This window comes from Ailuropoda melanoleuca, chromosome 5 (assembly GCF_002007445.2).
Source record: "Ailuropoda melanoleuca isolate Jingjing chromosome 5, ASM200744v2, whole genome shotgun sequence".
Classification (NCBI taxonomy): Eukaryota; Metazoa; Chordata; class Mammalia; order Carnivora; family Ursidae; genus Ailuropoda; species Ailuropoda melanoleuca.
Genome location: NC_048222.1, coordinates 13,190,754 through 13,218,501, shown reverse-complemented (window position 1 = coordinate 13,218,501; position 27,748 = coordinate 13,190,754). Strand labels below are relative to the sequence as shown.

Genomic DNA, 27,748 nt, shown 5'->3' with positions numbered 1-27,748 from the left:
TCCTTCCACAGCTTTCTCCTCTCGTGCATACCCCCTCCCGTGGGTGCCGCACGATGCTCGACTCTGCGGGCTCGTTAAGTACTTGCCAGGAGCTTCCAAGACTGAACCGTCTCTGTGAATACTGGGGCCCACGGTTCGTGCTGCTCGTTCCTGGTGCTTTAGCCACCCATTCCAGCTTGTACTTCTCCTCCATGGGGGCCATTCGCTGGGGACTTCTGTCGGGACAGGGGGCCACCGTCGTCCGTCCCCGCCCCCCCATTGCATCATGGCCAGTTGACACCCCTGCTGTGATGTTGCACTTGTTACAGCCCCATTACCTGCCGGCAACAGGAGTGGCATTCCTGTCCCTGCTCCCGTCCTTCCCCGTCTAAGGCGGCTCTGGTGGTGATGGGTGGGGACAAGAAGAAGAGCATCTATTGTTCTTTGCACACAAGACACGCTGTCTTGCGTCTCCCCGGGGCCATGAGCCTCTTTCTGTCCTAACTGGATCTGCACAAACATGGCAAGCAGTGGAGCCCTCGCCTGGGGCTGGGGNGGGGGGGGGGGGCGGGCAGAGGCCGCAGTCCCAAAGCGGGGAGGCCACATGAGAGAAAGGGACCTCTGTGATGAGCAGCGTCCCCTGGCCCGGAGGCCCCGGGGGAGCGGGGCTGGGGAGGGGCCGACGGCGGGAGGAAGGAGGAGGGTCAGCTCGGCGTGACGTGTCACAGGGCGCCTTTCCTGGGGTTGAAATTGAGGAACTGAGGCCGCGGTGGTCAGAGGCCGTCTTGCAGAGCACAGGATGGAACGGGCGTGCCAGCCGCGCACCCTGTCTCATGCACCTACAAGGGCTGCGGAGATTAATGACCCAAGGAGGATATGATATGGTCCAAAAACTTTTCCTGGATTTTTTCCGCAGGCGGCTGAGCCAGAGGCCGACGGCAGAGGAATTGGAGCAGAGGAACATTCTAAAACGTAAGTGACTCAGCCCGTGGCAGTCGCTGATGTCGCGTGGTGGCTTTGGTTCTTACTCAGTGTGTGGGCCACACGGTTTCTCCCTTGTGCCTGGGTGGAAATGACCGAGAAGCGCTCTGATGGTTGACGCTTCACCCCCGGGGTGCTAGAACGTCCAAGGGCAGCCTCCCCGCAGAGCAGGCAAGTCCGAGTCCGCTTGGCTCGTTGAAAGCTCACAGACTGAGACCGTGAGACCCACCGTCCCCTTCGTGGGCTGTCAGGTCAGAGAAGCAGCAATATAAGAACTCACTGAGGGATTCTGAGCAGAGTTAGGGTCACCTTCACACCCAAATTGACTTAAAACCCACAAATACTATGTCAGTGGCTAAAATAAGGCAGATGGCCATTTGAAAACTGGGGCTGGAAACCATGACTTTCCATGGCAGCTGGCTGCTGTTGATAACTGCCCCCCTTCCTGCGAAAATTAAAGTCTAGGAGAGTATTTCCAAGTGAGAATGCGTCGTGTGCCTCTCTCGGGGCTCCTCCAACTGGCCCATGGTAGGCCGGCCGCATGCTGTCACCCGAGGGAGGCTCGCCGTCACCCTGGCCACGGAGAGAGAGAAGGAACGAGCCCCGGGTTTGGTTCAGGACGCAGAGAGACTTGAATAGAGAGAGGGAACCCACTTGGTGCCTCGCCAGCGTGAAACTACGAGAAGCAAGCGTCTCAGGGACACCAGGATTCCTCCATGGGGTGGCAGATATTAAATGATTTAAAAAACAAAGCCTCTCTGCCCACGTCTGCCCCGTCATTATTACGACTCGCCAGCACTCTCCTTGAGACGGCCAACAAATATTATCTTTAGTTTAATTCATGACCCTTTCTCCCCACACGCATCCACTTCTAATTTCTCTCTAGAGAAGAGAAACACGTGCCGTGCAGCGTTTCCTAGGAATGCCATGCGCACACACACACACACGCACGCACCCCCAATCACGTGAAGCCTCAGTCTGAGTGACTGGATATTTCCACTTAGACCAAACTAAAATGTTCTTGATCTTCCTTTTTACTCCGACCCCACCGTGGCCTTGGGACTTGGTCGGTTTGAGTGGTTTGCTGAGGGTGGTGAGCTGCTGACCCTCCCCAGGGAGGGCTGGGGAGAGGGGGGCGGCCCGCAGCGCCGGCAGGGCACCTGTCCCTGTGAGGCGGGCCTCCGTCCACCGCCTGCCTCCTCCCAGCCCTCAGTGCGCGTGATTTTCAGGACGGGCCTCCTTCGTTGGGGGCACCTCACGTCATTCCTCCGTCGCTCGGAATTTGTGTGTGTGTGTTTTTTCTAACCACAAGGTGCCTTTAGCAGTTTTGAAGCTTCCTATGCTGTAAAATGAATGAGAACTCTTTCAGATGATTTTCATGGTCGGGGAAGCATTTGGCCTGTGTGCTGTCTCCCTTTCTGCCCCAGTCTGACACCTGATCCATCATTACCTTTCCCTTGTTGGAGAGGAAGGAAGATAGGTGTCCGTGTATTCTGGGTGTGGGAAATCGAGCAAACGTGTTTCCTTCCCCCTCTGCCTCTTCACCCGCACACACACCCAACAGGGATCTGTTGTTTTCCGGAGGAATCTCGCTACAATGTACCTATGGGGCCGAGCTGTTTCGTGGCCCCCAGCCTGCGCCCAGACAGACAGGCTACAGCTCTCTGGGGCGCTGCTCAAGTTTCCGAAAATAGTGCTGCTCTCAGCGAGGGCTCGGGGGTGGGAACGAGGAGGCCCAGCTCCCTGGGAGACCACAGGGGGGTCCCTCACGGTCGGGGGTGATTGCCATCTAGGAGGAGACTCAGGTCTCCGGGGCGGTGACTTGGGTCTAATAAACCTGGGGGGCTTAGAGTCAGGCGACCCAAGCGGTGGCCTTAAAACCTTTTCCCAGGGTCCACTTTTGTTCTAGTCCCTCTTCCTTCTTACCCCGTTCAAATAGCTGAATTAAAGAACTGCCTGACCAAGTTCAAACAAGCTGGTTGTTTCGGTTTGAAACTTTTAAGAAGTGAACGTCTACTTCCCGTTCACGCTTATTTTTTCCCTGTGTTCTGAAACTTTGTTTTCCTAAGAATTTTTTTTAATCCATTCTGTTAAATAAGAAACTTTTAGTGGTATAAGGAAACAGCCACACACAAATGATCCTGAACCTGCCTTTCTGGGCTTTCAGTCATCTGAGGAGCCATCTGTCCGGGGTGCTGGGGACACGGGTGTCGTGGCTGTGCGGGGGAGCCTGGAGGGTCCGTGGCTGCCTTCCAGCCCCCACCGGCCCCCCAGGGACAGCGCTGGCTTTGTCCCGCAGCCAATGGGACTCTGTGTGCATTTGAGCACATAATGAGTGCACTCTGATGACAGTGGCAGCTGACAACATCATGGGCCTCTCCTGGCCTGTCTTCCCAGTTGCCTAATGGGGTTGTCTTGGTACCCTCAGCCCGAGAATTCATGGCCCTGGGCTTGTAAATGGCTTTGAACTAAAGGTACAGATTTCAGAGGCGGCCGCATGCGGCCCCGCCCCGCAGGGGACCCTAGAAACACACGGGAGAGGACGGCTCCAGGCTGGGCCACGGCTCCGAGGGGGCTTGTGGGTTGAGGAGGCCCCGCCCGAAGTGTGAGGCCAGCAACTGGGAATGAGGACGAGGGGCCGGCCCCACGCAACACATGGCAGGGGGAAGAGGCCAATTATTCTAGCAAGGAGGAGAAATAAGCCCTCATTCTCTGTCCCCCAAATCTGTGCTCCATCCCCCAGACCCTCCTACCTACAGCTCTTTAAACACCTGATGAGTAGGTCAGCCCACATACTAAGCTGGGAACATTTAGACTCCGAAGTCTTCTCTCCTGAGACACTCCTTAAAAAGCCTAAATGCAGACAATTGTGTCCCACACTCTGGCCTCCCACCTGCTCTGTGGACTTCTTGGAAGATTCAAAGAATTAATGGAATCAGGGCTTGCGAAAGGTGAGCGTTCAGGAATTCCTCCGTGCAGCCGGGCTGCACTGGGCGTCAGCCGTGCCTTATTCTGCTCCTGCAGCACATGGCAGGCACCCCCACACCTTGGCCTCCTCTCCTGTCCCCACAGAGCACCAGACATGAGGCCACATCACAATGAGCCCCCAGCAGTCACTGGGAGGCCCAAGGCAGAGTTGAGCGGCCCCAGGGCTTGTCCAAAGTGGGGAGCCTTGCCTCTCCCCAGATGCCCACCTCCCTGCTCACAGCACCCCACTCTTGTAGGACCTGCGTCCCTGCCTCGAAGCCACACCTCTCAGCCCAGCACTTCTGCCTGGAGACTTGAAACCCCCGTGTGGCATAAAGAAAACTAAGCGAGGCGGCCAGCCAGCTCACCGTCCGTTTGAAACTGTGCGGGCAGCTGGGCAAGCATCCCACAGGCAGGAAGGTGGCCAGGGAGAGGACAGGAGCTCGCTCCCCCCTTTTTCAAGTCATGAGGGGCTCGGCCTGGAGCCTGCGGACGTTCACGAGGATAACCCTGTGTGTGACACTGTTGCCCAAAATTAAAAGCCTCTTCACTGTTTCTTGCAGCTCGGAATGAACAGGAGGAACAAGAGGAGAAGAGAGAGATCAAGAGGAGGTTAACACGAAAGGTAAGCGGTGTCTCCAGGCGGGAGCTGGGACAGACACCGGGCCGCCCTCTGCTCCGGTGCCCTCCGTGGGCCCCGGTGGCCTTGCAGCTGCCTGGCCCTGGCCCGCTGGAAGCTCTCTCGGGGGTCCTGCTCCTCGGGCACGAAAGCGAGCGGCTCTCTGGACTCGGCAGGACCTCTCCCAGGGACGGTGGTCAGCTCAGTTTCATGACCCATAGTCCCTCTGGCTGGTGACATTCTGTCTCCTGATTTTGGGACACCCACCCACCCCCAAGCAACTTGATGGCAAGTGCATTATATTTTCAATCACAGTGAATGTTTTTTAAAAATTCACCAGATTCACTAAAAATTCACCTCACCAAGCATTGGAAATTCATCGTCAAAATAAGTAGTTGAAATATATTGCAGTTTTGTGCTGTGACCCTGGGGGAGTAAGTTTCCCTCGCCTCCCTGGATACTATTCCTTACCTATTAACTGAGAACTGACTGTATTATTGCCAAATCCAATTTGAATTACTGATTAGGAAAAAGCCCAAAATACTGATAAATTTACTGAAGGTGTTTGAAAAGCTAGAATGTTTATGTATTTTAACCCCAAAGATAGATGGCGTGGCAATGCAGAGTAGACCCAAATGGATCTAATTCTCTGTGAGTGGCCTAATGACACACTCTTATTGGAGGCTTTTCTTGGATGATGTGGACAAGTATTAATTAATTGATAGCACACAAGAAATAATACTGTATTCTCTCTGACTACAGTGTTTTTAATCAGCCTCCTACAGTGACCATCTTGAGAGAAAGATACTCAAATCTTAGAGACAGTTAAGAGACCCATTAAAATTAATTTTTAAAGGTTTATTAATGGATTTCTCCCCCTAGAAATATTACGTAAAGGAAGAAATTCAGAGGTCCTAAAACAGCACACCAGTTATGAGGGTGCTGATTTGTGTCTCTTGGGCTTTCTCTCCCTTGGAGCGTCCCAGACAGCTGGTGACAAGCAGGTGCCGCCCCAGTTATGCCTGAAGGGCCGGATGACGGGCCGGCGGCCCCCTGGTGGGGACCTTGTGGGAAAGCTAAGTGGCCCCACTTCATCCGGGTGCCCTCACCCAAGTCATGGTCTGCTTCTCTAAGTCCCTCAGAGCAGACAATCTTTGCGTGCAGGGCATCCCTCTTCCCAGCCTGAGTAGTGCGGGGGCCTGGGGAAGAGGCACGGGCTTGTTTTACGCATGTCCTTAAAATGACAGGCTATCCAGAGAGGCTGGTGACAACCCCTCCTTTCTGACACAGAAAGGTCTAGACTCAGGAAAAAAAAATTTAGATCGAGTCTTCATCAGGTTCATTGGGGTTGAGTGCTGGGCCCAGAAATTCTCCTAAATTTGAGGGGTTTCTTGCTAAAAACTTGTAATAGGACAATACAGAAGCATACATTTCGTTCTTACAGAAACTCAGCTGATGGCATCATTTGGCAGCAGGGCAGGGAGGGGGTTCCCGCCCCACCCATCTCCCTGAGGGTGGGTGCTGCTAGGGATAGGTGCCCCTAGAGAGCCCCTCGTTTTTGCAGGGCTCAGAGACAGGAGAACTGGCTCCTCTTCCTCCCCGGTAGGAACACTGCCGGCAAAGTTCAGCACCTGCCCTCCCCTGGCTTGGGGACTGGGACGTAATGAGTTTCAGGGCAGGGAGAACTGTTCTTAAGGGCAAGGCTGGAAGGAGCTTTCAGCTCTGTTTCTGCCACAGAGATGGGAGCCTGGCAGCAGGTGTAAGGGATTCCGTGTGGCCTCGGGGCCCTGAGCGCAGGAGACCGGATGCCAGTGGTGGTGGCTGCTTTTCGGTCATAGCAGCCCAAGGAGTTCCTCAGTACAGTTCCTTTTACTTTTAACGTGCTCATGAGAAAAATGAAACCCAGGAGCTGATGCTGATAGCAACAGACCAATCTTTCTCTTCAGCCAAATTGAGAAAAATGATATGTTCCATCTTTTAAGAAATGCCGGCCTCCCCCTTTCAAAAAAAAAAAAATGCTAGGTCACTGGTTGGATGGGAAGAAGGAAGGAGGGAGGGAAAGATGGAGGGGAGCAGGGGACATGCACTTGGGTCAAGTTGTATTCATAGTGGGATTTGGGGCTCGAGTAATTTACTCTTCAGTATTCAGTTGCAAATGGTATTTCTGCCGTAGATGAAACCATAAGGCTACCAGCCCCTGCTCGCTACCCTTTCTGCCAGCCCAGAAACCTGGCTTTGGCCACAAAGATCATTTCCTCAGCCTCTGAGGAGGGACCCTAGGTTCATGCACCCCAAGAGCTACATCGACCACTAGCCAGAGGCCCCTCTGGTCACAAGGAGCCAGGGCACGAGCCCGTGCTCCCAGGGGAGCGTCCCGGGGTGCACTGGTTGGTGGCTTCCACGCTGCCTGAGACGCTCCCCCTGGAGGAAGTTGGTGCCTTCCTCACTCCCTCCCTCGGAGCGCCTTATTGATTTGAGAGATGCTGTCTAGTCTCCATGGGATTCAGGCATGAAAAATAGTCCCTGACCTTTAGATCTAACATTTCGTTTTCTGTTCACTCCAGACTGTGCTATCAAGTCTATTAGTAAAGTATCCAGATCATGATTTCCAGAAATAACAGCTAGAAATTCCAGGCTTAGCCTTGCTCTGGTCATGGTGCACTTAGAAATTCACACTGTTTGTCCAGCACCCCGTGGTAAATCTTGCCAGTCCTAAGAAATACTAGGGATTTCAAGTGGGAGTCCTTACATAGCGGGGGGAATATGGAAACAGTAAATGTTTGTATGTCCTTTCATGACAGTGCAAAAGCTCCCTGAACTCACATTTTAGAGAATACATTTTTGAGTCAGGACAGGCTGCCGCTTTCATTCACAGCATCCCATAAAGCCTGGGGGACCTGTGGTTTCCTGCGACAGGCCCGCACTGCTGCCAGAGGGCCTATCCCAGGAAAGCCAGGGCTGCCTCGGCGGAGACTGGAACCGCTTCGATGGGGAGCTGCACGTTATCTGGGCAAACGGGCTGGTGCCACAGCCCGCAGGGCCTCTGCTCCCCAGACCTCCCCACCTCTGGCCAGCGGGGAGCTGCTGGCTGCTCTGGTCTTACCTGGAGCCTCGCAGTACTGGCTGAACTCTGCCGGTTGCCAGCGGGCCATCCTGTGTCCGCGGCCGGCCAGCTGGCAGCAAGCTGGGGGGTACTCCAGAGCAGCCGGGGGTCTAGGGCAGCTGCAGGAAACAGAGCAAAAACAGCCGGGGTGCTTTGGAGTCCCTTGTGTGCGTGGGTTTGATAGCCCCTTGCGGTGAGATTGTATCTGCCTGCATTTTCTATTAATAGAAGTAAATACAGTCTAGGGCTTAGAGGAAATATTGCTTTTAAATTACATCGGTTAAACCTGAATGGACAGCCTCCTAAAGAAATAAACCTAGAGGCAGGAAATGATCATAGAAATGTCAGCCTTGTGCTGTTCAAGTACAAAGGAAGGGTGTAGTGACTAGGACGGGGAGGCGGTTAAGTCACTATGAACTCCCCTCCTACCTGTCGCACCCCTTCCCCGCAGACCCATCCCGTGGGCCTGTCCCCCGGCTTCCCTGGCACAAAGCCAGCCTCACTCTGCACGTGTGGACTGTCTTTTCATCTGAACTTCTAGAGGAGCAGGGTCCCCTCGGACCTCCTGCATCATTTGTGCATCCCCCTGCACTTGCCAGTTGTTTGCATATACACCTTTCCTAAAACACACACACGTGTGTAAAATGACTTACAGACCCATCCTGCAGAGCACACTCCATTTGACACATGGTCACAGACTTATAAAACCAAAATGAGACAAAAGCGTGGTGTCAGGTGCCCCTGACACCACGGTGTGGGAAAATCCACACCCGCACAGATGGACTCGCGGCCCGTAGGGAGGCTCTGCGCGGTCGTTAAGGTGGAGACAGCCTGGCTGTCTATCCGGATGAGCCCGTAGGTAGCTGCAGGGATAGTAACACTGTGTCTGTCCTGGAGTTCTGAAAAAGGCCCAGGTCCAGGAGTCAGAGGCCCTAGCTCCCCAGCGGGGGCCGTCCCTCCCTCCCTCTCGTTGGGACGCGTTGGCGGCCTCTCCTCGTCCCCACCTGGAAGCTCGCAGACTGCCGGGCATCTCACCTGCGCTCCCTCCCTGCAGCTCAGCCAAAGACCCACAGTAGAAGAACTTAGAGAAAGAAAGATCCTCATCCGTTTCAGCGACTACGTGGAGGTGGCTGACGCTCAGGACTATGACCGCAGGGCCGACAAGCCGTGGACCCGCCTCACCGCCGCTGACAAAGTAAGCAGGGGGCCGGGGGGTGCGGCTCATGCCTCCGTGTGCAGGGTGGCCTCGGTGCAACAGCGCTGAGTGGTGGGGGCCGCTGCGTCCCCGCCTCCGCCCCCAGGCCTCCTCTGCAGAGAGGTTGCCGAGCTGGCTCTTCACCGCCCTCACGAAGGCCCACCCCACGCAGTCGCATAAAATCAGGCTGCACCGCAGCAGAGGGGGAGAGAGAACACAGGAGGTTGGGCCCAGAGGGGTCCACGAGCGCTGGGCTGCAGGCTCCGCGCAGACCTTCGGGGAAGAGGACGCTGTCCCCTTCACCCGGGAGGATTGACACAACCAAAAGAGACAAACTCACTGTGTCTGCAGTTCTTATAACCTGATGGTAGACGAGACGCATCACAGAGACATGACAGCGAAACCTGCCTCCCTACACCAGCCCCTCATCCATTTGGAAAACAATGACCTGAAGTTGAGCTTGTTTTCTAGGAAATACCGGGAGGCAAAAGAGGCATCGCTCTTGGGGCATCTGGGAGGCTCAGTTGGTTAGGTGTCTGACTCTTAGCTCAGGTCTTGATCTCGGGGTACTGGGTGTGGGCCCTGCACTGGGCTCCACGCTGGGAGGGAGACGTCGTTCTTACCCGTCCGCTGGACCCTGTAGGAGGCCGAACCTCTGCTACAGAATCCTTTGTGACTCTAGTCCAATCATCATGAGGGACTGGAGAGCTCAGGGCCTTTAAAAAAAAAATGTCTAAATTAATGACTACATCCAATGTGCAGGTGACATTGGGGAGACACTGGGGACCTTCTCTTGAAGAGTCCTGCCATCACCCCATGAATTCCCAGGGCCAGTGGCTTGCTTATAAAAGTCGCAAGGTTATCTGCAGCGAGACTCTGGTCTGACCAATCGCAGGGAGCGTGAACGCAGGGAAGCTGCTACACTTAGGTGGGAATGATGGGATCAGAGGCAGACTTTCCAGAAGGGCTTCCCACGCGGTGGGTCCACCACATAGGTCCTGATGAATGGAAGCCTCTGCCCTCCTCACTCCTCTCTTCCCTGTGCAGCCATCTGTGGTGAGTGACCCCAGGGACTGGCCCCACTGTCTACTAGACACACACACACACGCAGACCCCAAAGACCTAGTCCCCAGGCAGTTGTGTCATGTAAATGGGAATGGAGGAAGGGGCCTTGGTCCTTGTTGCCTTTGGTTCACATTGACTGCAGCGTGCTTGCTGACTGAGGATGGGGATCAGCAGAAGTTGAGGGAAAGTACAGCATGTCTCCACACGCGCGTGCTAAAGTTGTGCGTAGCAGGCAGGGAGGGAACTTTCTAGTTCCTCACAGGCTGCTTTGGCAGAACAGGAAGTGGTGCCGAGGCTGATAAACAGGCACTTTGGGCGTTCTCTGGGGGGAGCCCCGCTGATCCTACCTAAAGAATTTCAGCCCCTGGGGAAGAAGTGAGATTTTCTCCATTGCCATAACTTCTGTCCCACTCCCTCCTCACCAGTCCTGGCAGTCTGATGCCCGGGCCCTCCCCTCCACCGCAGCTCATCCCTGTGGGCAGTGCTGGAAGGAGGAGGCCTTTCACACCTAGCCCATGGCCTTGATGATGGCATAGATCACCTCAGAGTCAACAGAGATGTAAACGAGTGAGGGCTTTATAAATCAAAGGGGGGGCGATCACCCATTCCCTTACTTTGATTGAGGAATTTGACCCACACCTTCTAGAAGGATCCACCTGGAGGCATCATCATGCTTGTGGGAAGCTAAGGAAGATGAGAGGTTGACATTTAAATGTGCCCTCAAGACTCCAGGAGTGTGGGGCGGATCTGCATGGGCTCTGGCCCCCACTCCATGAAGAGAGGAAGACGACACTTCGGGCAATATGCCAGATCTCGCCATTTGCAATTTACATTTTAGCAGGAGGGGGATTCTTAGTAGGTTCTGGGTGATTTTTTTCCCTCCCAGTGAAAGAATTCATTTTCCATACTTTGTCATATGGCTTTGTCAAAGAAAACAGAATCAAAAGGTGAACTCCCTCCGTCTGCCTCTTCCGCATACTCACGGGCTTCTCTTCATTCCAGGCTGCCATTCGAAAGGAGCTCAATGAATTTAAAAGCACTGAAATGGAAGTTCATGAATTGAGTAGACATTTAACAAGGTTAGTGTATCGAGGGGTTCTTTTCCCCTTTTTTCCCGCTCACACTGTAATATTTGCTTCCAGACGAGAACTCTCCCGCCTACGGCTAGGTCGCAGGTGGTGTGGCAGGTGTGCTGGGGGAGAAGGTGAAAGGTCAGCATGAAGTTCCCCTGCGGTGACTGAGGCTCGGGGAGGGAGCACTACAGCCCAGGCTAAAAGGGTCTTCTGAAAGCCTAGCGTTTAAATTATCCAAACAGAAGATCTGATTCAAGATCTGATAAGTGCCGACCACCAATAATGCCAGAGTGGGTTTTTATGGAAACTTAAGCTGAGAAGAAAAGACCATTGACAGTTTATAACCAGTCAGGCCGAGCCAAACCTGGGCCAAAATACCAAATCCACATGGCGCTTCCAAGGTGGGTTCACCCCTGTGATTCCGCGTCCCCGTGGCCACCTTAGGAGAAATTGAAGTGCAGAGAGATTTGAGGGCCTGATGGAAGGTCCCATGGCTGGCTAGCGACAGAGTCGTCGACTTAATTCTTGCGACTCGTACTAAACAGTAACCATTTTAGAGAACCAGGACATACCGGCTCTGTGGGGCTTGGCCTCAGAGACGCAGGTTGGGCGCTCCCCCTGGCTGCGGCGTCCAGGCAGAGAGCGGCAGGGCCGTCCAGGGTTCCCCCTGGCAGTTCCAGAGTAAGCCACTCCAGAATCGAAGGTGAATCCCGTGAGGCTGGAGGACAAGGAGTGCTGTGGGCCTGTGCCTTCAGGCAGAGGTTTAACCCGATTCAGCCCAGCACTCGTCAGCAACAGGGAATCTGGCACCTTTAAGCACCCCCGGTCTTGATGTAATTATTTGTTTTCCTAGGTTTCACCGACCTTAACAGTCAAATTCCTCTTGAGTGCTATGCTGTCTTCAAAACATAAATTTATAAGAACCATAAGTGCTGGTATTTATTCACTTCCCCATTATGATGTAAATCTTCTGAACTGCCTTTTTTTAAAAAGAAGAAGAAAAATAAAAGGAAACATGATCACGATTCTCTTTGCGAAAACCCGATGGTCACCGCTCCACGGCCAGAGCTGCTGGCACCGCCGCGGACGCCGAGGGCACCGGCGGGCCGGACGGAAGACTCCCCGGCGCCCGGAGCGGCCCGGGCCTCTCCAGCCGGGCCCGGCAGGCCAGCCTGCCTTAGGCTCACTGAGGCCCCAGCGAACCTCTTCCCCTAAAGTGTGTGTCACCTGGGTCCAAAGAAACCAAGGCGGTGGGTTTGGCCTGGAATGGACTGTGCAAAGCAAATGGTCAGGTGGGCCTTCTAGACTTGGCCAGACACACTGGCTGTAGGCGTGGCGTCCGGCGCAGGGGCCTCTGAGGAGGACGCTGAGAGGGAGCACTGTCCTCGGTTGCCCCTGCCCTTGCTCTCCCTTCAGCCGTCGTCCATACGGTGAACAGGAGGGAGGATGCTTTTCTGGGGGAGCCTGTGGTTGACCGTCAGCCCTGAGCGTACGTGTGCTCCAGGTGTGGAAGGCCGGCCCCGAGCGCCTGTCCTGCCCCCGCGGATGGAGCTGAGCTGCCTTCCAGGGAGCTCTGGTGTAGGAGGGGAAAGCGGTCATTTGCTTGGTTCAAACGAATTGACCCATGTGGGTCAGAAAAGCCAAATGCCATGGGGAATCTTACACGGCCACTGCTGTGGTACTCCTGTGGTGTTGGTGCGTCTGAGCATGAGGACCCTGTTGAGGACAGAAAGGCTGGGGTAAGGACACTGCTTGGCTGCTGTTCTTCATTTTCTCCATGCACCCCAGGGCCGGTGACCGTGAGGCCTGGAAGCTGAAAACAGCCTCTCAGTATAGGACCAATGCATGCAAGCCAGAGATCAGTCCCTGGCAGACTGGCCGTCCGGTCACGGAAGGACTGGTACTCAGAACCACTCGATGGCCTTCTAGTCTCCTTTCTTTGCACTGAAGAGTTTCTGTGGAGGAGCTTCAGGGTTCGGCAGATGCCGGAATCGTGCAAACACCAGCCACGCCTGCCCACGCTGTACCTTCCCGCTCCTAGCTGGAGAGACGCCTTCCTCTCCCTCGTGGTGCTGGTAAGGCCGATCGAAGGGGTCTGTCTCCATGTCCCATTCACTTGGGACCCCAGGAAGGCAGTGTTCTTTTGACGGAGGGACACCAAGGACAGGATGTGCAGGGAGAGGAAGGACAGCCCCCAAACCCTAACGACTATCTTAACGAGGCCCCTTGCAGCTTCCTCGGTTTTCCTTCCTACCAGACCTCGTAGGGCCCTCAGTCCCACTGCTCAGCCTGGCCTTCTGGAGCCGTCACACGGTTACTGCCATTTCTCCAGGTAATGGCTCGCTCCCCGCCACCACGTGCCCGAGAGTTAGAAGGTGCCAGACTGGCCTTCACAAAAAGGAGTTCTCCAGTTCCCACCCCAAAACGTGCGGGCAGCATTACTACGGGGACGCACACCCACACGGAGGCCGTGTCATTTCTGCAGGCCTTCACAGCCCCTCCAGCCAGCACTAAGGCAGGAGCTGTGCCGGTTTGGGGGGAGCGCAGGGCAGTTCTTGAGGCGGTGCCCACGAGCCTTTGCAGAGCCAAGCCCGCCGCTGCCCCGCCCCACGAGGGCGCCGTCACTAGATGCTTTTCTCTTTGAATGTGGAATCTGAATAGTTAACTGCCGTGGGAAGGTATTGTTCAGGGAAAACGTGGTCGGGATCTTACTGTGGCTGTAAACACAGTCTTCCCGAAAGGCTTACTGACGTTTGAATGTGCTAATAGTAGGACGAAAGATGTCGGGCTCTTTCGTTGGACTTCTTGACGGCAGGCGTGTGTTCCAGGCAAAGGTGCCTGCCTTGCCAGGATTCTGGAACTCCCAGCTGGCCTCGTGCGGCTCCCAGGGCTCTGGCGTGATGGTCGGGCCTTCCCCAGGCCCAGGAGCGAGTCCAGAGAGAACGCCTTCCGAGGCCTGGACTCCTCCTTCGAAGGCCAGCGGCTTCTCTGCTGGCTTCTCGGGCCTCTGAGGCCCTGGGAACGTGACGTCCAAATCAGTTTCCCTGCAGCCAGCCAGCCAGCAGCCCAGATACCCTGCCCGAAGTGCCCAACTGTGGCAGTCCGCTGTGAGCACGGAAGGCAGGGAACACAATTTCCACTTCTTGCAGAGCACCCTTTCTGAGAAGTCAGTTGCAGGAATTAGGGGTGAACTTCCCATGCCCGAGATGGCACTCACCATCCAGGTGGGCTAGCTCAGCCCAGTTTAGGGGGCTCATCACCCTCAGTGGACCACAGCATGGGGCCTCTGCTTTTTCCTTCCGTGAAATCTTGAGGTCTTTATAGAAATCTATCCAAATTTCTTTTTTGCCATATTGTTAGGACAACTGGAAGATGTTATTTAAAAAAAATAAAAAGGTGAAATGGGCTAGGTGGTTTAAAATGCATTCCTTTTCTGAAAAAGCTGCAGTTCTCAAAGGTCTTGTGCAACATTCCCAGTGGAGCCTTTTGTCATTTGGATTAGCGTGAGAGGAGAAATCTGAAATTTCTCAAATCTAAAGGTTTCCCTCTCAAAATCAGACATTGCCCCAACCTCCCCCCACCACCTGTGATGGAAGGGACTGCCATCGGCCTACTTGCTCTTTCAAAATTGATCTATTCCTCTCCAAAGGCCCTCAGAGCCCTGTAAGACTTTTAAAACTTTAGCCTTTATGTCAAATTAGAGAAACCAAACAGCGTGATGGTAGATGTGATAAAAACCTGAGTTTATTTTTCTCCCGCTTATGAACGTGTATTTATATTTGCCGAATGAATATCGTGGTGTGTGCTTCGATGAATGGGATGTCAGGCTCTCCCTGTGCACAGCGGTGGGTGGAGGTCACCTTAGATGACTTTTCTTCCCATCTGTCTGTTAATCCCCAAACTAGTTGCTTTTTCCAGTTGCTTCCCGGGTGTCTGTATATAGTTTGTCTTTGTATAGGAGCGCTCTCCTGTGTTCTAATTTAACAGATGATGGCTGTATGAGGAAGACAATGTAAATAGAATACAAATTAAACTGGATCTCTATGGCCTAGGTTTTGTACATACAGAAACTGCATGGTATTTAAATTATTGTTTGTCTCTGATGATGTATGCAGTTTCTTTAAAAACAAACCAAAAAAAAAAAAAAAAGTCTAAAAAAAAAAATTTCCTTGACTCCTGTGTGTTTTATCCCCACTGAAAACAGTCTGGCTGAGGACAGGGTTTGGGAGGAAGGCAGGTCAGCTCATCAGCAAACAGTAGGAGTTATGGAGACGAAAACCACCTCATGTATCAGGTATTATTGGGGGTAAGGATGGCTGCACATAAATTAGCTTTCTAGGACTTTCGAAAATGTAGCAGCCAACCACATGTCCTTGAATAATCTGGAAATAATGAATATAAATTACCTTGTTAAATCCGTCCGAGTCATCTCTGTAATATCCGGTATCAGACAGCTGGCTGTACAGCAGCAGTGGGCGTCACTGCCCCAAAGCAAAGGCCCCAAACTACTTTGCTTTTGAGGACTTACCTCTGTCTCCAGGAGAAGTCTTGAGTATTTGTCCTGGAAAGCTAAGAATGCAACTTAACTTTCTGGTCCTAACTTGTCTTTTCGAAGATTCTGGGGGGAGCAAGAGGGGCTTCAGTGCTTGCTGGCTGCCTCGTAGGTGGGTGAGGTTACTGGCCGTCTTCTGCTGGGTCAGGCCGTGGAAGCAGGTGGCTGTGGGGAAGCGGGGCCGACCACGGTCCTGCCCCCCGTGCCGTTCCTAGGAATCACGATGGAGGTCCTGACGTGCAGCTGTTAACTCAGGAAGTCTGGTGGGCCTGCGGTCTCTGCGTGTCTAGCTAGCGCTCAGGCCACGCTGGTGCCGCTGGTCCAGAAGGCCTGCTGCTCAGTAGCAGGGTTGGGAGGACAAAAGGAGCTGCTTTGCCTTCACCTGGGAGTCTGCGGCCACAGATCGGAGTGAGCACATGCACTGCTCGTTCCCGTGCTGAGCAGCGGCCACAAGCCCCCGTTGGCCGTTACCTTGTGCCACACCGCGTCAGAGGGGTACACGCTCTCACCTGTGCCGGTGGAGGGGCTCCTGGAGCAGGAGTAGCGACAGCAGAGTGGGCAAGCGGCTACAGAAAGGTTTCCAGGTTTCAGGATGAGTGCTTCGCCCCCATGCTGCCCTCTGCTCACCCGCAGAGCAGAACAGGACTTTAATACATCTCAGCGACTGAACAGGCTACAGATACCCAGGGGAGTGACAGACCTCTAAAGAAAAGACTCGGCCCTGCGAGAGGGAAGAAAACTGACCATCATCCTGAGGGAGCCCTTTCTGAAGTAAACAAAGGTCATGGCTACCCATCCCCAATAGGTAGAAGCGGCCAGTGTGTCCGTCTGTCAGATCTGTTTCGTCATCCTAGGACAGACAAGCGGTGGCTGTGTCACAACACAACAAAAATTTGGCCGAGTCACTTCTCTAGGCCTCAACTTTCTCACCTGGCAAATGGGAACACAGTCAGATGTCCTGTGCTAGCCTTTGGGGCATCAGCTTTCTAGGACTTGGACTTATCTGAATTATAAGACACTAAGCCCTTAGGAAAGAGTAAGCTTTAGAGGAGTCCTGCCAGGGCATTCTTTAGGAGAACAGTTTGGATTCCTCTCCTTCAGACCAGCCGCAAGTCTGACATGCATGCCTGCTACCCCTCCTTGCCTTAGATGGCCCTCTTGGAGGGCTCGTTGGCAGTGGGCGCTGCCTCCTCTTGCATGTGCCTTCGAGGGGGCTCATCCTGAAGCTGCCATCAACCAGACTACCCTATGCTGTCCTGCCTTCCCCCTTTCTCTGGGCAAAGCACCCTGGGGGGCTTGCGGACAAGCAGTGATGCTTAGGTTGTCCTCTACAACACCCCACCTCTAGGACCGCATCAGTGATGAGCTTATACCTGATAATTAATCAAAAGGAAAGGTTTGACACCAGAAACACTCTCTAGCTGGCTCTCTTCAGGTCCTTAGCACTCCCCTGGCCTCAGATGAACCACATATCTATAGCTACAGCTCAGATCTACCCTGAGCTCCTGGCCCGGGTTTCCAAATGGCACAAAGCAGCAGTGCAGCACAGATGTTAGGGACATACGGTGCTGCTATAGCAGAACACCCTGGGACCTCCCGGCCCATCAGGTCACACCCTGTATGGAGCCCCCGAGGACGCCTGGGCTGTGCCTGCCTTGGCTAGGGCACCCCCCATCCAAAGCACTCTGGGACCCTTCAGCCCACATCCCACTGCAGCTTCAGCTGTTCGCCAGGGCACCCTCCACATGGAGCACCCCAGCACCCCCTGGTCTGTGCCCACCTTGGCTCCTCCTGCCCCATCTAGGTCCCCCCTGCATGGAACATCATGGGACACCCCACTCATGCCCACTTCAGCTCAGGCCATTCCAGCAGGGCAGCTCAAGCACTGTCCTGGGACCCCCCAGCCCATGGCAATCACTGCTCTAGCCAACCAAAGTCACCAGGCACACACATAGTCTACACAGGGGATGACCATACACAAAACCATTTCTTCAAATTTAGGAGAAGTAGCTGCTCCCCATAATTCATATAAACAAACACAAAGTCAAGCAAAATGAGAAGACAGAGGAATATGCTCCAAACAAAAGAACAAGATAAAACCTCAGAAAAAAGAGAAGGAAATGAAACTAATCAATGTACCTGATAACAAGTTTGATGTAATGGTCACTGAGATGCTCACAGGACTGGAAAGAAAAGTGGATGAATTTAGTGAGAACTTCAACAAGGAGAAAGAAAACATGAAAAAGAACCAGAATTGAAGAACACAATAACTAAAATAAAAAACACACTAGAGGGAATCAACAATCGATTAGAGGAGGCAGAAGAGATCAGCAATCTGGAAGACAGGGTACTGAAAAGCACATAAGCTGAACAGCAATAATAAGAATTTTAAAAATGAGGATAGGTTAAGGGATCTCTTGGACAACATGTCCAACAAACATTGGCATTACGAGAGTTCCAGAAGGAGGAGAGAAGAGAAAGGGGCAGAAAACTTGTTTGAAGGAATAACAGCTGAAAATTTCCCTGAAGTGGGGAAGGAAACAGACCTCCAGATTCAGGAAGCACAGAGAGTTCCAAACAAGATGAACACAAGCAAGTCCGTACCACAACACAGAATAATTAAAATGCCAAAGATTAAAAATTAAAGAAATTTAAAAACAGCAAGAGAGAAGTAACAAGATACGCACAAAGGAAGCCCTATATGACTATCTGCTGATCTTTCAGCAGAAAGAAACTTTGCAGGCCAGCAGCAAATGGCATGATATATTCAAACTGCTAAAAGAAAAAAACCTACAACCAAGAATACTCTACACAGCAAGATTATCATTCAGAGGGGTGCCTGGGTGGCTCAGTTGTTAAGTGTCTGCCTTCGGCACAGGGCATGATCCCAGGGTCCTGGGATCAAGCCTCGCATCAGGCTTCCTGCTTGGCAGGAAACCTGCTTCTCCCTCTCACACTCCCCTTGCTTGTGTTCCCTCTCTCACTGGCTCTCTCTTTGTAAAATAAATAAATAAATAAATAAATAAATAAATCTTAAAAAAAAAATCTCTGAAATCTGAAATAAAGCCCCCTGAAACGAATGCTTAAAAAAAAAAAAATATTATCATTCAAAATTGAAGGAGAGTTTCCCAGACCAAAAANAAAAAAAAAAAAAAAAAAAAAAAAAAAAAATTGAAGGAGTTCATCATCACTAAACCAGCCTTATAAGAAATTTTAAAGGAAACTCTTTAAATGGAAAAGAAAAGGCCATAATTAGAAGAAAATTGTGAAAGGAAAAAATGTCATGAGTAAAAGCAAACACAGTAAAGGTAGCAAAGCAATCACTTATAAAGCTAGTATGAAGGTTAAAAGACAAAAGTATTAAAATCAATTAACTAAAAAAATTAAGGGTAATCACAAAGTTTTAAAAAATGTAAAATACACATACAAACTGTGGAGGACGGAGTAAAAATACAGTTCTTTTAGAATACATTCAAATTTAAGTGACCATCAACTTACTACAGACTGACATATATTTAGGATGAAGTAGGACTATATGTGAACCATATGTGAGGTTTACATGAACCTTATAGTAACCACACACTAAAAACCTATAATAGATACACAAAAAATAAAGCCAAAGAAAACCAAGCATAACAACAAGAAAATCATCAATCACAAGAGAGCAAGAGAAGAACTACAAAAACATCCAGAAGACAACAAAATGGTAACAAATACCTATCAATAATTACTTTAAATGTAAATAGTCTACATGCTCCAATCAAGACACAGAATGGCAGAATGGATGAAAAAAACAAGACCCATCTATATGCTGCCTACAAGAGACATCGGATCTGAAGACACACACAGACTGAAAGCAAAGGGATGGAAAAAGACATTCTACACAAATGGAAGCAGGGGAAAGAAGCCAGGTAGCAATCTTTAAACAAAGAGTGTAAGGAGACAAAGGGCATTATTTCACGATAAGGGGATCAGTCCAGAAAGAGGATATACAACAACTGTGAACATTTACGTACCCAACACCGGAGCACCTAAATCCATAGAGCAAGTATTAACAAACATAAAGGAAGAAACGACAGTAATGCAGTAATAGCAGACAACTTTAACACCTCACTGATGTCAATGGACAGACCATCCAGGTAGAAAATCAATAAGGGAAGAGTGTCTTTGAACAACACATTTTTTTCAAGTGTACATGGAACTTTCTCCAGGACAGATCACATGTTAGGTCACAAAACAAGTCCCAGTAAATTTAAGAAGATTGAAATCATATCATGCATCTTTTCCGACCAGAACAGTATAAAACTAGAAATTGATTACCAAAAAAACCTGGAAAAAAACACAAATATGGAGGCTAAACAACATGCTACTAAGTGGGTCAATGAAGACATGAAAGAGGAAATAAAATACATGGAGACAAATGAAAATGAAAACAACAGTCCAAAATCCTTGGGATGCAGTGAAAGCAGATCTAAGAGGGGAATTTATAGCAGTCTAGGCTTACCTCAAGAAACAAGAAAAATCTTAATCTAACCTTACACCTAAAAGAACTAGAAAAAGAACAAACAAAACCCAAAGATAGAAGAAGTAAGATCAGAGCAGAAATAAAGACTAGAAAAATAAAAAAGATCAAGGAAATCAAGAGCTGGTTCTTTGGAAAGATAAATAAAATTGATAAACCTTTAGCCAGACTCATCAAAAAAGAGAGAGGACCCAAAATAAACCAGAAATGAAAAAAGACCAACCAACACTACACAAATACAAAGGATTATAAGAGACTACAACAAAACATGGTATTTCAACAAATTGGACAAGATAGAAGAAATGGATATACTCCTAGAAATATACAATCTTTCAAAACCAAATGAGGAAGAAATAGGAAATCTTCATAGAACAATTACTAGTAACAAAATTAAACTGTAACCTAAAAACTCCAAACAAAAGTCCAGGACCAGATGGATTCACAAGTGAATTCTACAAAACATTTAAAGAATATCTATTCTCTATTCCAAAAACCAGAAGCGAAAGGAGGGGCACATGGGTGAGAGAGTCAGATGCTCAACTGACAAGCTCAGGTCTTGATCTCAGGGTCATGAGTTCAAGCCCCATGTTGGGCTCCATGCCCAGCATGGAGCCTACTTAAAAACGAAAAAAACCAAAAAACAGAAGAGGAAGGAAAGCTTCCAAATACATTCTACAAGGCCAGGATCACCCTGATACCAAAACCAAAGACACTGTTTAAAAAACAAAACTATAAGCCAACTTCCCTGATGAACACAGATGTAAGAATCCGAAACAAAATATTAGCAAACCACATAAACAACATATGAAAAAAATCATTCACCATGATCAAGTGGGATTTACTCTGGGGATACGAGCATGGCTCAATATTTGTAAGTCAATCAATATGATACACCACATTAGCAAAACAAAGGATAAAAATTATATGATCATCTCAAAAGATGCAGAAAAAGCATCTGACAAAATTCAACATCAATTCATGATAAAAAGAAAAAACTCTCAACAAAGTGCATTTAGAGAGAACACACTTCAATACAATAAAGGCCACATATGACAAACCCACAGCTAACATCATACACAATGGTGAAAAACAGAGAGCTTTTCCTCTAAGATCAGGAAAAAGACAAGGACACCCACTCTCACCACTTTTATTCAACACAGTACTAGAAGTCCTAGCCAGGGAATCAGACAAGAAATAAAAAGTATCCAAATTAGTAAGGAAGAAATAAAACTGTCACTATTTGCAGATGATATACTATATACAGAAAACCCTAAAGACTCTACCGAAAACTAGAAAGCCAAGGAAAAGCACACAAATTCAGTAAAATTGCAGGATACAAAAATACAGAAATTTGTTGCCTTTCTATATACACTAAAAATGAAGTGGTAGAAATTTAAAAAGGTATTCCATTGGGGCACCTGGGTGGCTCAGTCAGTTAAGTGTCCAACTCTTGATTTCAGCTCAGGTCATGATTTCAGGGTCATGGGATCAAGCCCCACATCAGCCTCCACGCTCAGTGTGGAGTCTGCTCCAGATTCTCTCACCCTCTGCTCCTCTGCTTATGCTCACTCGTGCTCTCGAAAATAAATAAAAAGCAATTCCATTTACAATTTTACCAAAAAGAATAAAGTACCTAGGGATAAAGTTAACCAAAGAGGTGTACTCTTAAACTATAAAACACTGATGAAAGAAACTAAAGATGACACAAATAAATGGAAAGACATACCATGCCCATGGATTAAAAGAGTATTGTTAAAATGTCCATACCACCCAAAACAATATATAGATTCAATGCATCTGGAAAATGCATTGACATCTGGAAAACTGCCAATACTATTTTTCCAGAACTAGAAAAAATAATCCTAAAATTTGTATAGAACCGCAAAGGATCCTGAATAGCCAAAGCAATCTTGACAAAGATCAACATCTGCTACATGCAAAAGAATGAAACTGGATCATTTTCTTATACACCATACACAAAAATAAACTCAAAATGGATTAAAGACCTAAATGTAAGGCCTGAAACCATAAAACTCCTAGAAGAAAACAGGCAGTAATCTCTGACATCAGCCTAGCAACATTTTCATAAATAAGTCTTCTTGGGCAAGGAAAACAAAAGCAAAAATAAACTATTGGGACTGCACCAAAATATAAAGTTTTTGCACAGCTAAGAAACATCAACAAAAGAAAAGCAACCTACTGAATGGGAGAAGATATGAGCAAATGATAAATCCAATAAGGGGTTGATATCCAAAATATATAAAGAACTTACGTAACACCAAAAAAAAAAAGATCTTATTAAAAAATAAGCAGAGGAAAAAGAATAAGCGGGGGGAGGGGCACCTGGGTGGCTTTGTTGGGTAAGTGCCCAACTCTTGATCTCAGCTCAGGTCATGATCTTAGGGTCCTGGGATAGACCCCAGTGTCGGGCTCCGTGCTCAGTGTGGAGTCTGCTTGAGATTCTCTCTCTCCCTCTGTCCCTCCCCCACTTGCTAATAAATAAATCTTAAAAAAAATAAAATAAGCAGACGATCTGAATAGACATTTTTCCAAAGAAGACATCAAATGTCCAACAGACACATGAGAAAAGGCTCAACATCATTAATCATCAGGAAACAAATCAAAATCACCATGAGATATCACCTCACACTTTTCAGAATGGCTGGTATCAAAAACACAAGAAACGAGTGTTGGTGAGGATGCGGAGACAATGGAACCTTCATGCACTGTCGATGGGAGTGTAAATTGGGGCAGCCATTGTGGAAAAGAGTATGGAGGCTTCTCAAAAATTTTAAAAAAATAGAACTACTGTACGATCCAGTAATTCCACTACTGGGTATTTACCCAAAGAAAATGAAAACACTAATTCCAAAAGATGCGTGCACCCCTATGTTTACTGCAGCATTTAATAGCCAAGGTATGGAAGCAAGCCAAGTGGCCACTGACAAATGAATGGATAAGGAAAATACGGTATATATGTACAGTGGAGTATTAGTCATAGAAAAGAATGAGACCCTGCCCGTTGCCACAACATGGGATGGTCCCAGAGAGTATTATGCTAAGTGAAATTAGTCTGATGGAGAAAGACAAAGACCATATGATTTCACTTACACGTGGAATCTAAAACACAAAACAAATGGACAAAAGCAGAAATAGACCCATCAATACAGAGAACAGACTGCTGTTGCCAGAGGGCATGGGGGGATGGGCAAATAGGTGAAGGGGAGTGGGAGGCACGAGCTTCCCGGTATGGAATGAGTAAGTTGCAGGAATGAAAGCTTCGGCACGGGGAATATAGTCAGTGGTACTATGATGGCACTGTATGGGGACAGGTGGGGAGCTACACTTGTGGTGAGCACGGCAAAACACACAGACTTAGCCAGTCACCATGTCACACACCTGAAACTAATGCATCATTGTGTGTTGACTACACTTCGACAAAAAAGAAAGAAGAAAAAACACCATGGTACTGAGCCCAGAAGCTCGGGGGTCGAAGTCTGGCACTCCCTGTTACTAGCGGTGTCGGGCAAGTTACACTGTGCCTCAACTTTCTCATCTGTAAAATGGGAATAAAGGCACGTATTTTATAGGGCTCCTACAAGGATTCAATAAAACCTGTATAAGGTGCTTAGCACAGCGTCTGACATATAGTCAGGTCTTACCAACTGTTTTAGCTGGCACGTTTGACACATGTCTCACAAGCTCCACAAACTCAGTTATGTCCCGTACTTTTGTTTTCGTATTTTTCAAACCCTGCCCCTCTGCCCCAATCCTGTTCCTCCCCTTACTTCCTTTTCCAGTGAATGTCATCACCTAGAAGTCACTTTCTTTTTTCCACTTCCAGCTGATCACAAACCCCTGCCCGTTAGTTCTAGACACGACTCCACTGTTCTGTAATTAAGGCCCTCACCTCTCCCCTGGATGATCACAGTCATGCTCTCCTTGCCTGTGCCCCTGCTGGCCTGAAGTCCTCTATCCAAACACAGACCTGCTCACACCCCTCTCCTGCCTGACGTCTGCCGGCCCCCCTGCCCTTCTGGTGAGATCCCACTCCCCGCTTCACCAGCCTCGGTGCTGCTGTGGCCCACCCCTGCCTCGTCCTCCTGCCTCGAGGCCCCAGAGCTGTCCCTGTGGCCCTGGAGCCCAGCAAGGGGGCTGATGATGGGGCCATGCTGCAGTGATCACCTCAGGGACAACAAAAGGGCTTGGGGACTGAGCACCCAAGCTTCCTTGGACGGAGTCCATGAGAGGCCTCACTTAGGTCACCCTGGACTCTAGTGAGAAGCCAGAGTACTCATGCGTGCAAAACAACACAAATAGTAGGAACAGAGAGTTGTGCCCTATGGTGCCTGACACGTGGCCCCCAACTTCTAACAGGCTGTGTGGGCACTTCATTCCTGTTGATACCACCACGCACAGCTCCCAAACAGGGCACGCTGACGACATAAGTCAGCTGTGCTACACCATTTTCACGCAGGATTTTATTCATTCCTTATGACACCTGGCAGCTTCCAAACCAGGTCTGACTCAAGCCTCACTCTTAACCTGCTAGGTCAACTGCTTCCCCGCCGCTCTCTCGGACTCTCTCTCAGCCATCCACTTATCGCAGTCACCTGCCTTCAGTATCATGTCCTCTTCTGACACCGAGGACCACAGATCAGGAAAGACACCCAGGTCTCTCCAAGCTCTCCAGGTAGCACAAGCCCCGTCCGCCCATGTTGATGACTTCCTGCGAGGGAATTCACGTTAGGCCAGGCACTGGCACGGCACTGGTCCCACCTGGGGCTGTGGCCAAGGCAGGAAGACAACAGGAGGCTGCCTAAAGCCGGAGAGGAAGAACATGTCTGACATTTAATCCATCGTGGGCACGCAACCAGTCCCTTTCCCAAATGCTATTATTTGGTAAAGGGGAGTTCTGCTCATTATATACCATTAATTTTTTTAAAAAGCTCCTTATTTCATAAGAGGCCATCCTTATCCATATTTCCATGGGCAACACCCCAGATGAAGGCAAAGGGCCTTTTTAAAAATGAATTCATGAATTTGTTTGCAGAGGAAACAGGAAGAATAAACCATGACAGCACAATTTAACTGATTCTTCTACTAAGCTCGGGCAAACCAGTTAAGACGCGTGCGACACTGAAAATCCACATGCCGGCTTCTCTTCGCCGCCGCCGCAGGTCAGGACTGAGCCTCGTGATCTCCAGGCTCCATGTCTCCTGTGGGGTGACATCATTGCCGTTGCTGTTCCCTTCGTAAAAAAAAAAAAAAAACAAGTAACAAACCAGATAACAGACGACAGACTAGAAGGGAGGGAGGAAGAGTCAGTCTGTTCCTTAATTACCCACCCGGAGTGGGGTGGTTGTCACTGACACCTCGTTCAAGGGGGGTTTCAAGGGTCCACAGGAGGCCATGTCTTTATGAAGCGTGTGATTTCACAGCCCCCCTCCCAGAAGAGGGCATGCGAGTTTCTTCAGCTAAGCAGGTAAAAAACACTTCACACACGGGTGAAGCCTGTTATCTCAGAAAGTACCCCCGTGAATACAATCAGGGTAAAGAGCATGTACCCTGGCCTCCCAGCGCGCAGCGCATAGGCGAGAGCTGGGCTTTTTACTCCGCACCCGAGCCTCCCAGAAGGAAAGCCCCAGCAGGGACGCCGGCTCTACAAGGCACTGTGGTTAAAATAGCAAAGCTATTTCAGCTGGCCGTGTTCACATTATGCACTGTCTTGTTGTTGGCGGGGCGGGGGGGGGGACAACAGTTTTCCAAGATTGTGGACATTCCCAGCAGCCCTCGGGCTCACCCCGTGGCAGAACATCCACCCACCCATCCGTGGCACAAGAGCTTCTTGCTGCCACTGAACTCTCTTGGGTTTTCCCCAAACCGCTCTCACTGACCGGGTGACGACAGCCCCAGAGCAGGCAAGACAAACCCCTACACAGTCCCCCTTCCTAGAAAAGCATGTGCGATCCCACGCTTGTGTGGAGGCTGACAGGCTGCTTCTGGGGAAGGGAACTTGGGGCTGTCGCTGTGCCCTGCACACCCTCTTGCCCCGCTGCCTTCTACCCCCACATGCACATATCCCTCTTCCGTTCAAAAACCCAGTTACAGGGGCGCCTGGCCAGCTCAGTCAGACCACGTGACTCTTGATCTCAGGGACTAAGCTCAAGCTCCATGTTGGGTGTAGAGAGGACTTAAATAAAACTTTAAAAAAAAAAGGGAAGCATTTGAAAGTACGTACAGTACTGGTTACCTTTAGTCTTGCCTGAACAAGGTAACTTATCTATGTGTACCGTGTTTACCCGGACAAACCTTATTTCAATTATATCAAAACTGAAAATCTAGGAACGGACCACAATAAGGAAATGCGGGCGTTTTTCAAACCATCTAGCAGCTGGTCAGAAAAACAGAGCCCCATGGGGCCAAGCAGTGAGAGGTTCCTATTTCAGGCCTCTGCCCATCACCCCCCCACTCAGCACCCCCAGGCTGGGACATAAGCACATCTCTTGATAATTTCAGTTCATTGTAAAGACATGGTTTTGCCCTCCAGGAACCAGCCAGCTCTGCATGAGTGCAAACAGTGCAGGTGCAGACCTGAAGCCACTGAAGTGGGAAAGAGGGAAGGGCAGAGAGAGGCTTTGGGTTTGGACAGTTGTGGAGAGAAATGTGAAGCCAAAAAAAAGGTCTTTGGACAGAAAAAGTATGGACCGTTCTGCTGTGGTTGAAAATATTTCATCGTAGGTTCCTGTCCACAGGAGAGAGCAGACACGGATGCTTGACTACCGGTCCGTTCGAATGGCCTGGAGTGAGTCGCCGGGTAGCAGCAATTGGGTTTCAGCAGCAAAGCAAGAAGGGAAGTTGAGATGTTGCCTGAGCCGCCTTCCCGGCCTCAGTGCATAGCTCCCGAGCCAGGGCAGGGAAGATGCAAAGGCATGTTTCTCAAGGCCCAGCTGAGAGCGGTTTGGGTTCCACCCCTTCCTCTGAACAACATCACACTCACAGCACATTAACGGTGACAGGGGCACTTAGTCCAACCCCTTCCGGTTACAGCAGAAGCAGCAGTGCTCTGCTGCCCTTGGCACACCCAGGTGGGCAAACCTAAAGGAAGCCCTGGATGGTGCACCCCTGCCTCCACCTAAGCTTCAGCCCTGCAGCCCCTCACTGCTCATGTCAGCACTGGTCACTGCTGCCGCTTTGACCTTTGTGCCCTCACACCACCATCCTGAGACCACCCCAACACCAGCTGCCATCAGTGCTGCACCCCAGCACTGCACTGGACACTTTCAGCTCTCATCCCCATCTTACAGAAAAGGAAACTTGAGGCTTAAAGGGAACAGGATCATGCAGCTAGGGAGTGGGAGAGCCTAGCTAGGAACCCCGGGCTTCTAGCTCTCAACCCAGTTCCCTTGACCCTACGTTGATCAGCAAATGCACAGAGGGTGCTCAGAAAGATGTTAGTTTAGGGTACCGCCTTACACCTGTGTCTATGCTGCTGAACTGCATCTGCTCTGGTAGCGTCAGCACCGCGTTCAGCAGCCTTCACGTAACAGGAAACCCAAATAGTGGCCCAAACAACTGTTTGTTTCTGTAAAGGAAATCTGGAGCTAAGCAAGGAAAATCTGATGACGTCATCAATGTGCCACAACTCCGTTTTTCTATCCCACCATCCTTATAATGTTGTTCCTATCCTTA

The 27,748-nt window shown here is 50.1% G+C and overlaps 1 protein-coding gene across 6 annotated transcripts in view; it reads left to right on the top strand.

Annotated features, from left to right (window-relative positions):
- PHACTR1 (phosphatase and actin regulator 1) overlaps positions 1–15,146 on the top strand; it is a 571,024-nt gene extending 555,878 nt beyond the window's left edge. For all 6 annotated transcript variants that reach the window (XM_019796061.2, XM_019796064.2, XM_011220616.3 and 3 more), the window contains 5 exons: positions 896–951; positions 4,491–4,552; positions 8,704–8,844; positions 10,912–10,988; positions 11,836–15,146. In XM_019796061.2, coding sequence (XP_019651620.1) covers positions 896–951; positions 4,491–4,552; positions 8,704–8,844; positions 10,912–10,988; positions 11,836–11,851 — 352 coding nt within the window. In that variant the 3' untranslated portion in view covers positions 11,852–15,146. The remainder of the gene's footprint in view (positions 1–895; positions 952–4,490; positions 4,553–8,703; positions 8,845–10,911; positions 10,989–11,835) is intronic.
- Positions 15,147–27,748: the final 12,602 nt, after the last annotated feature.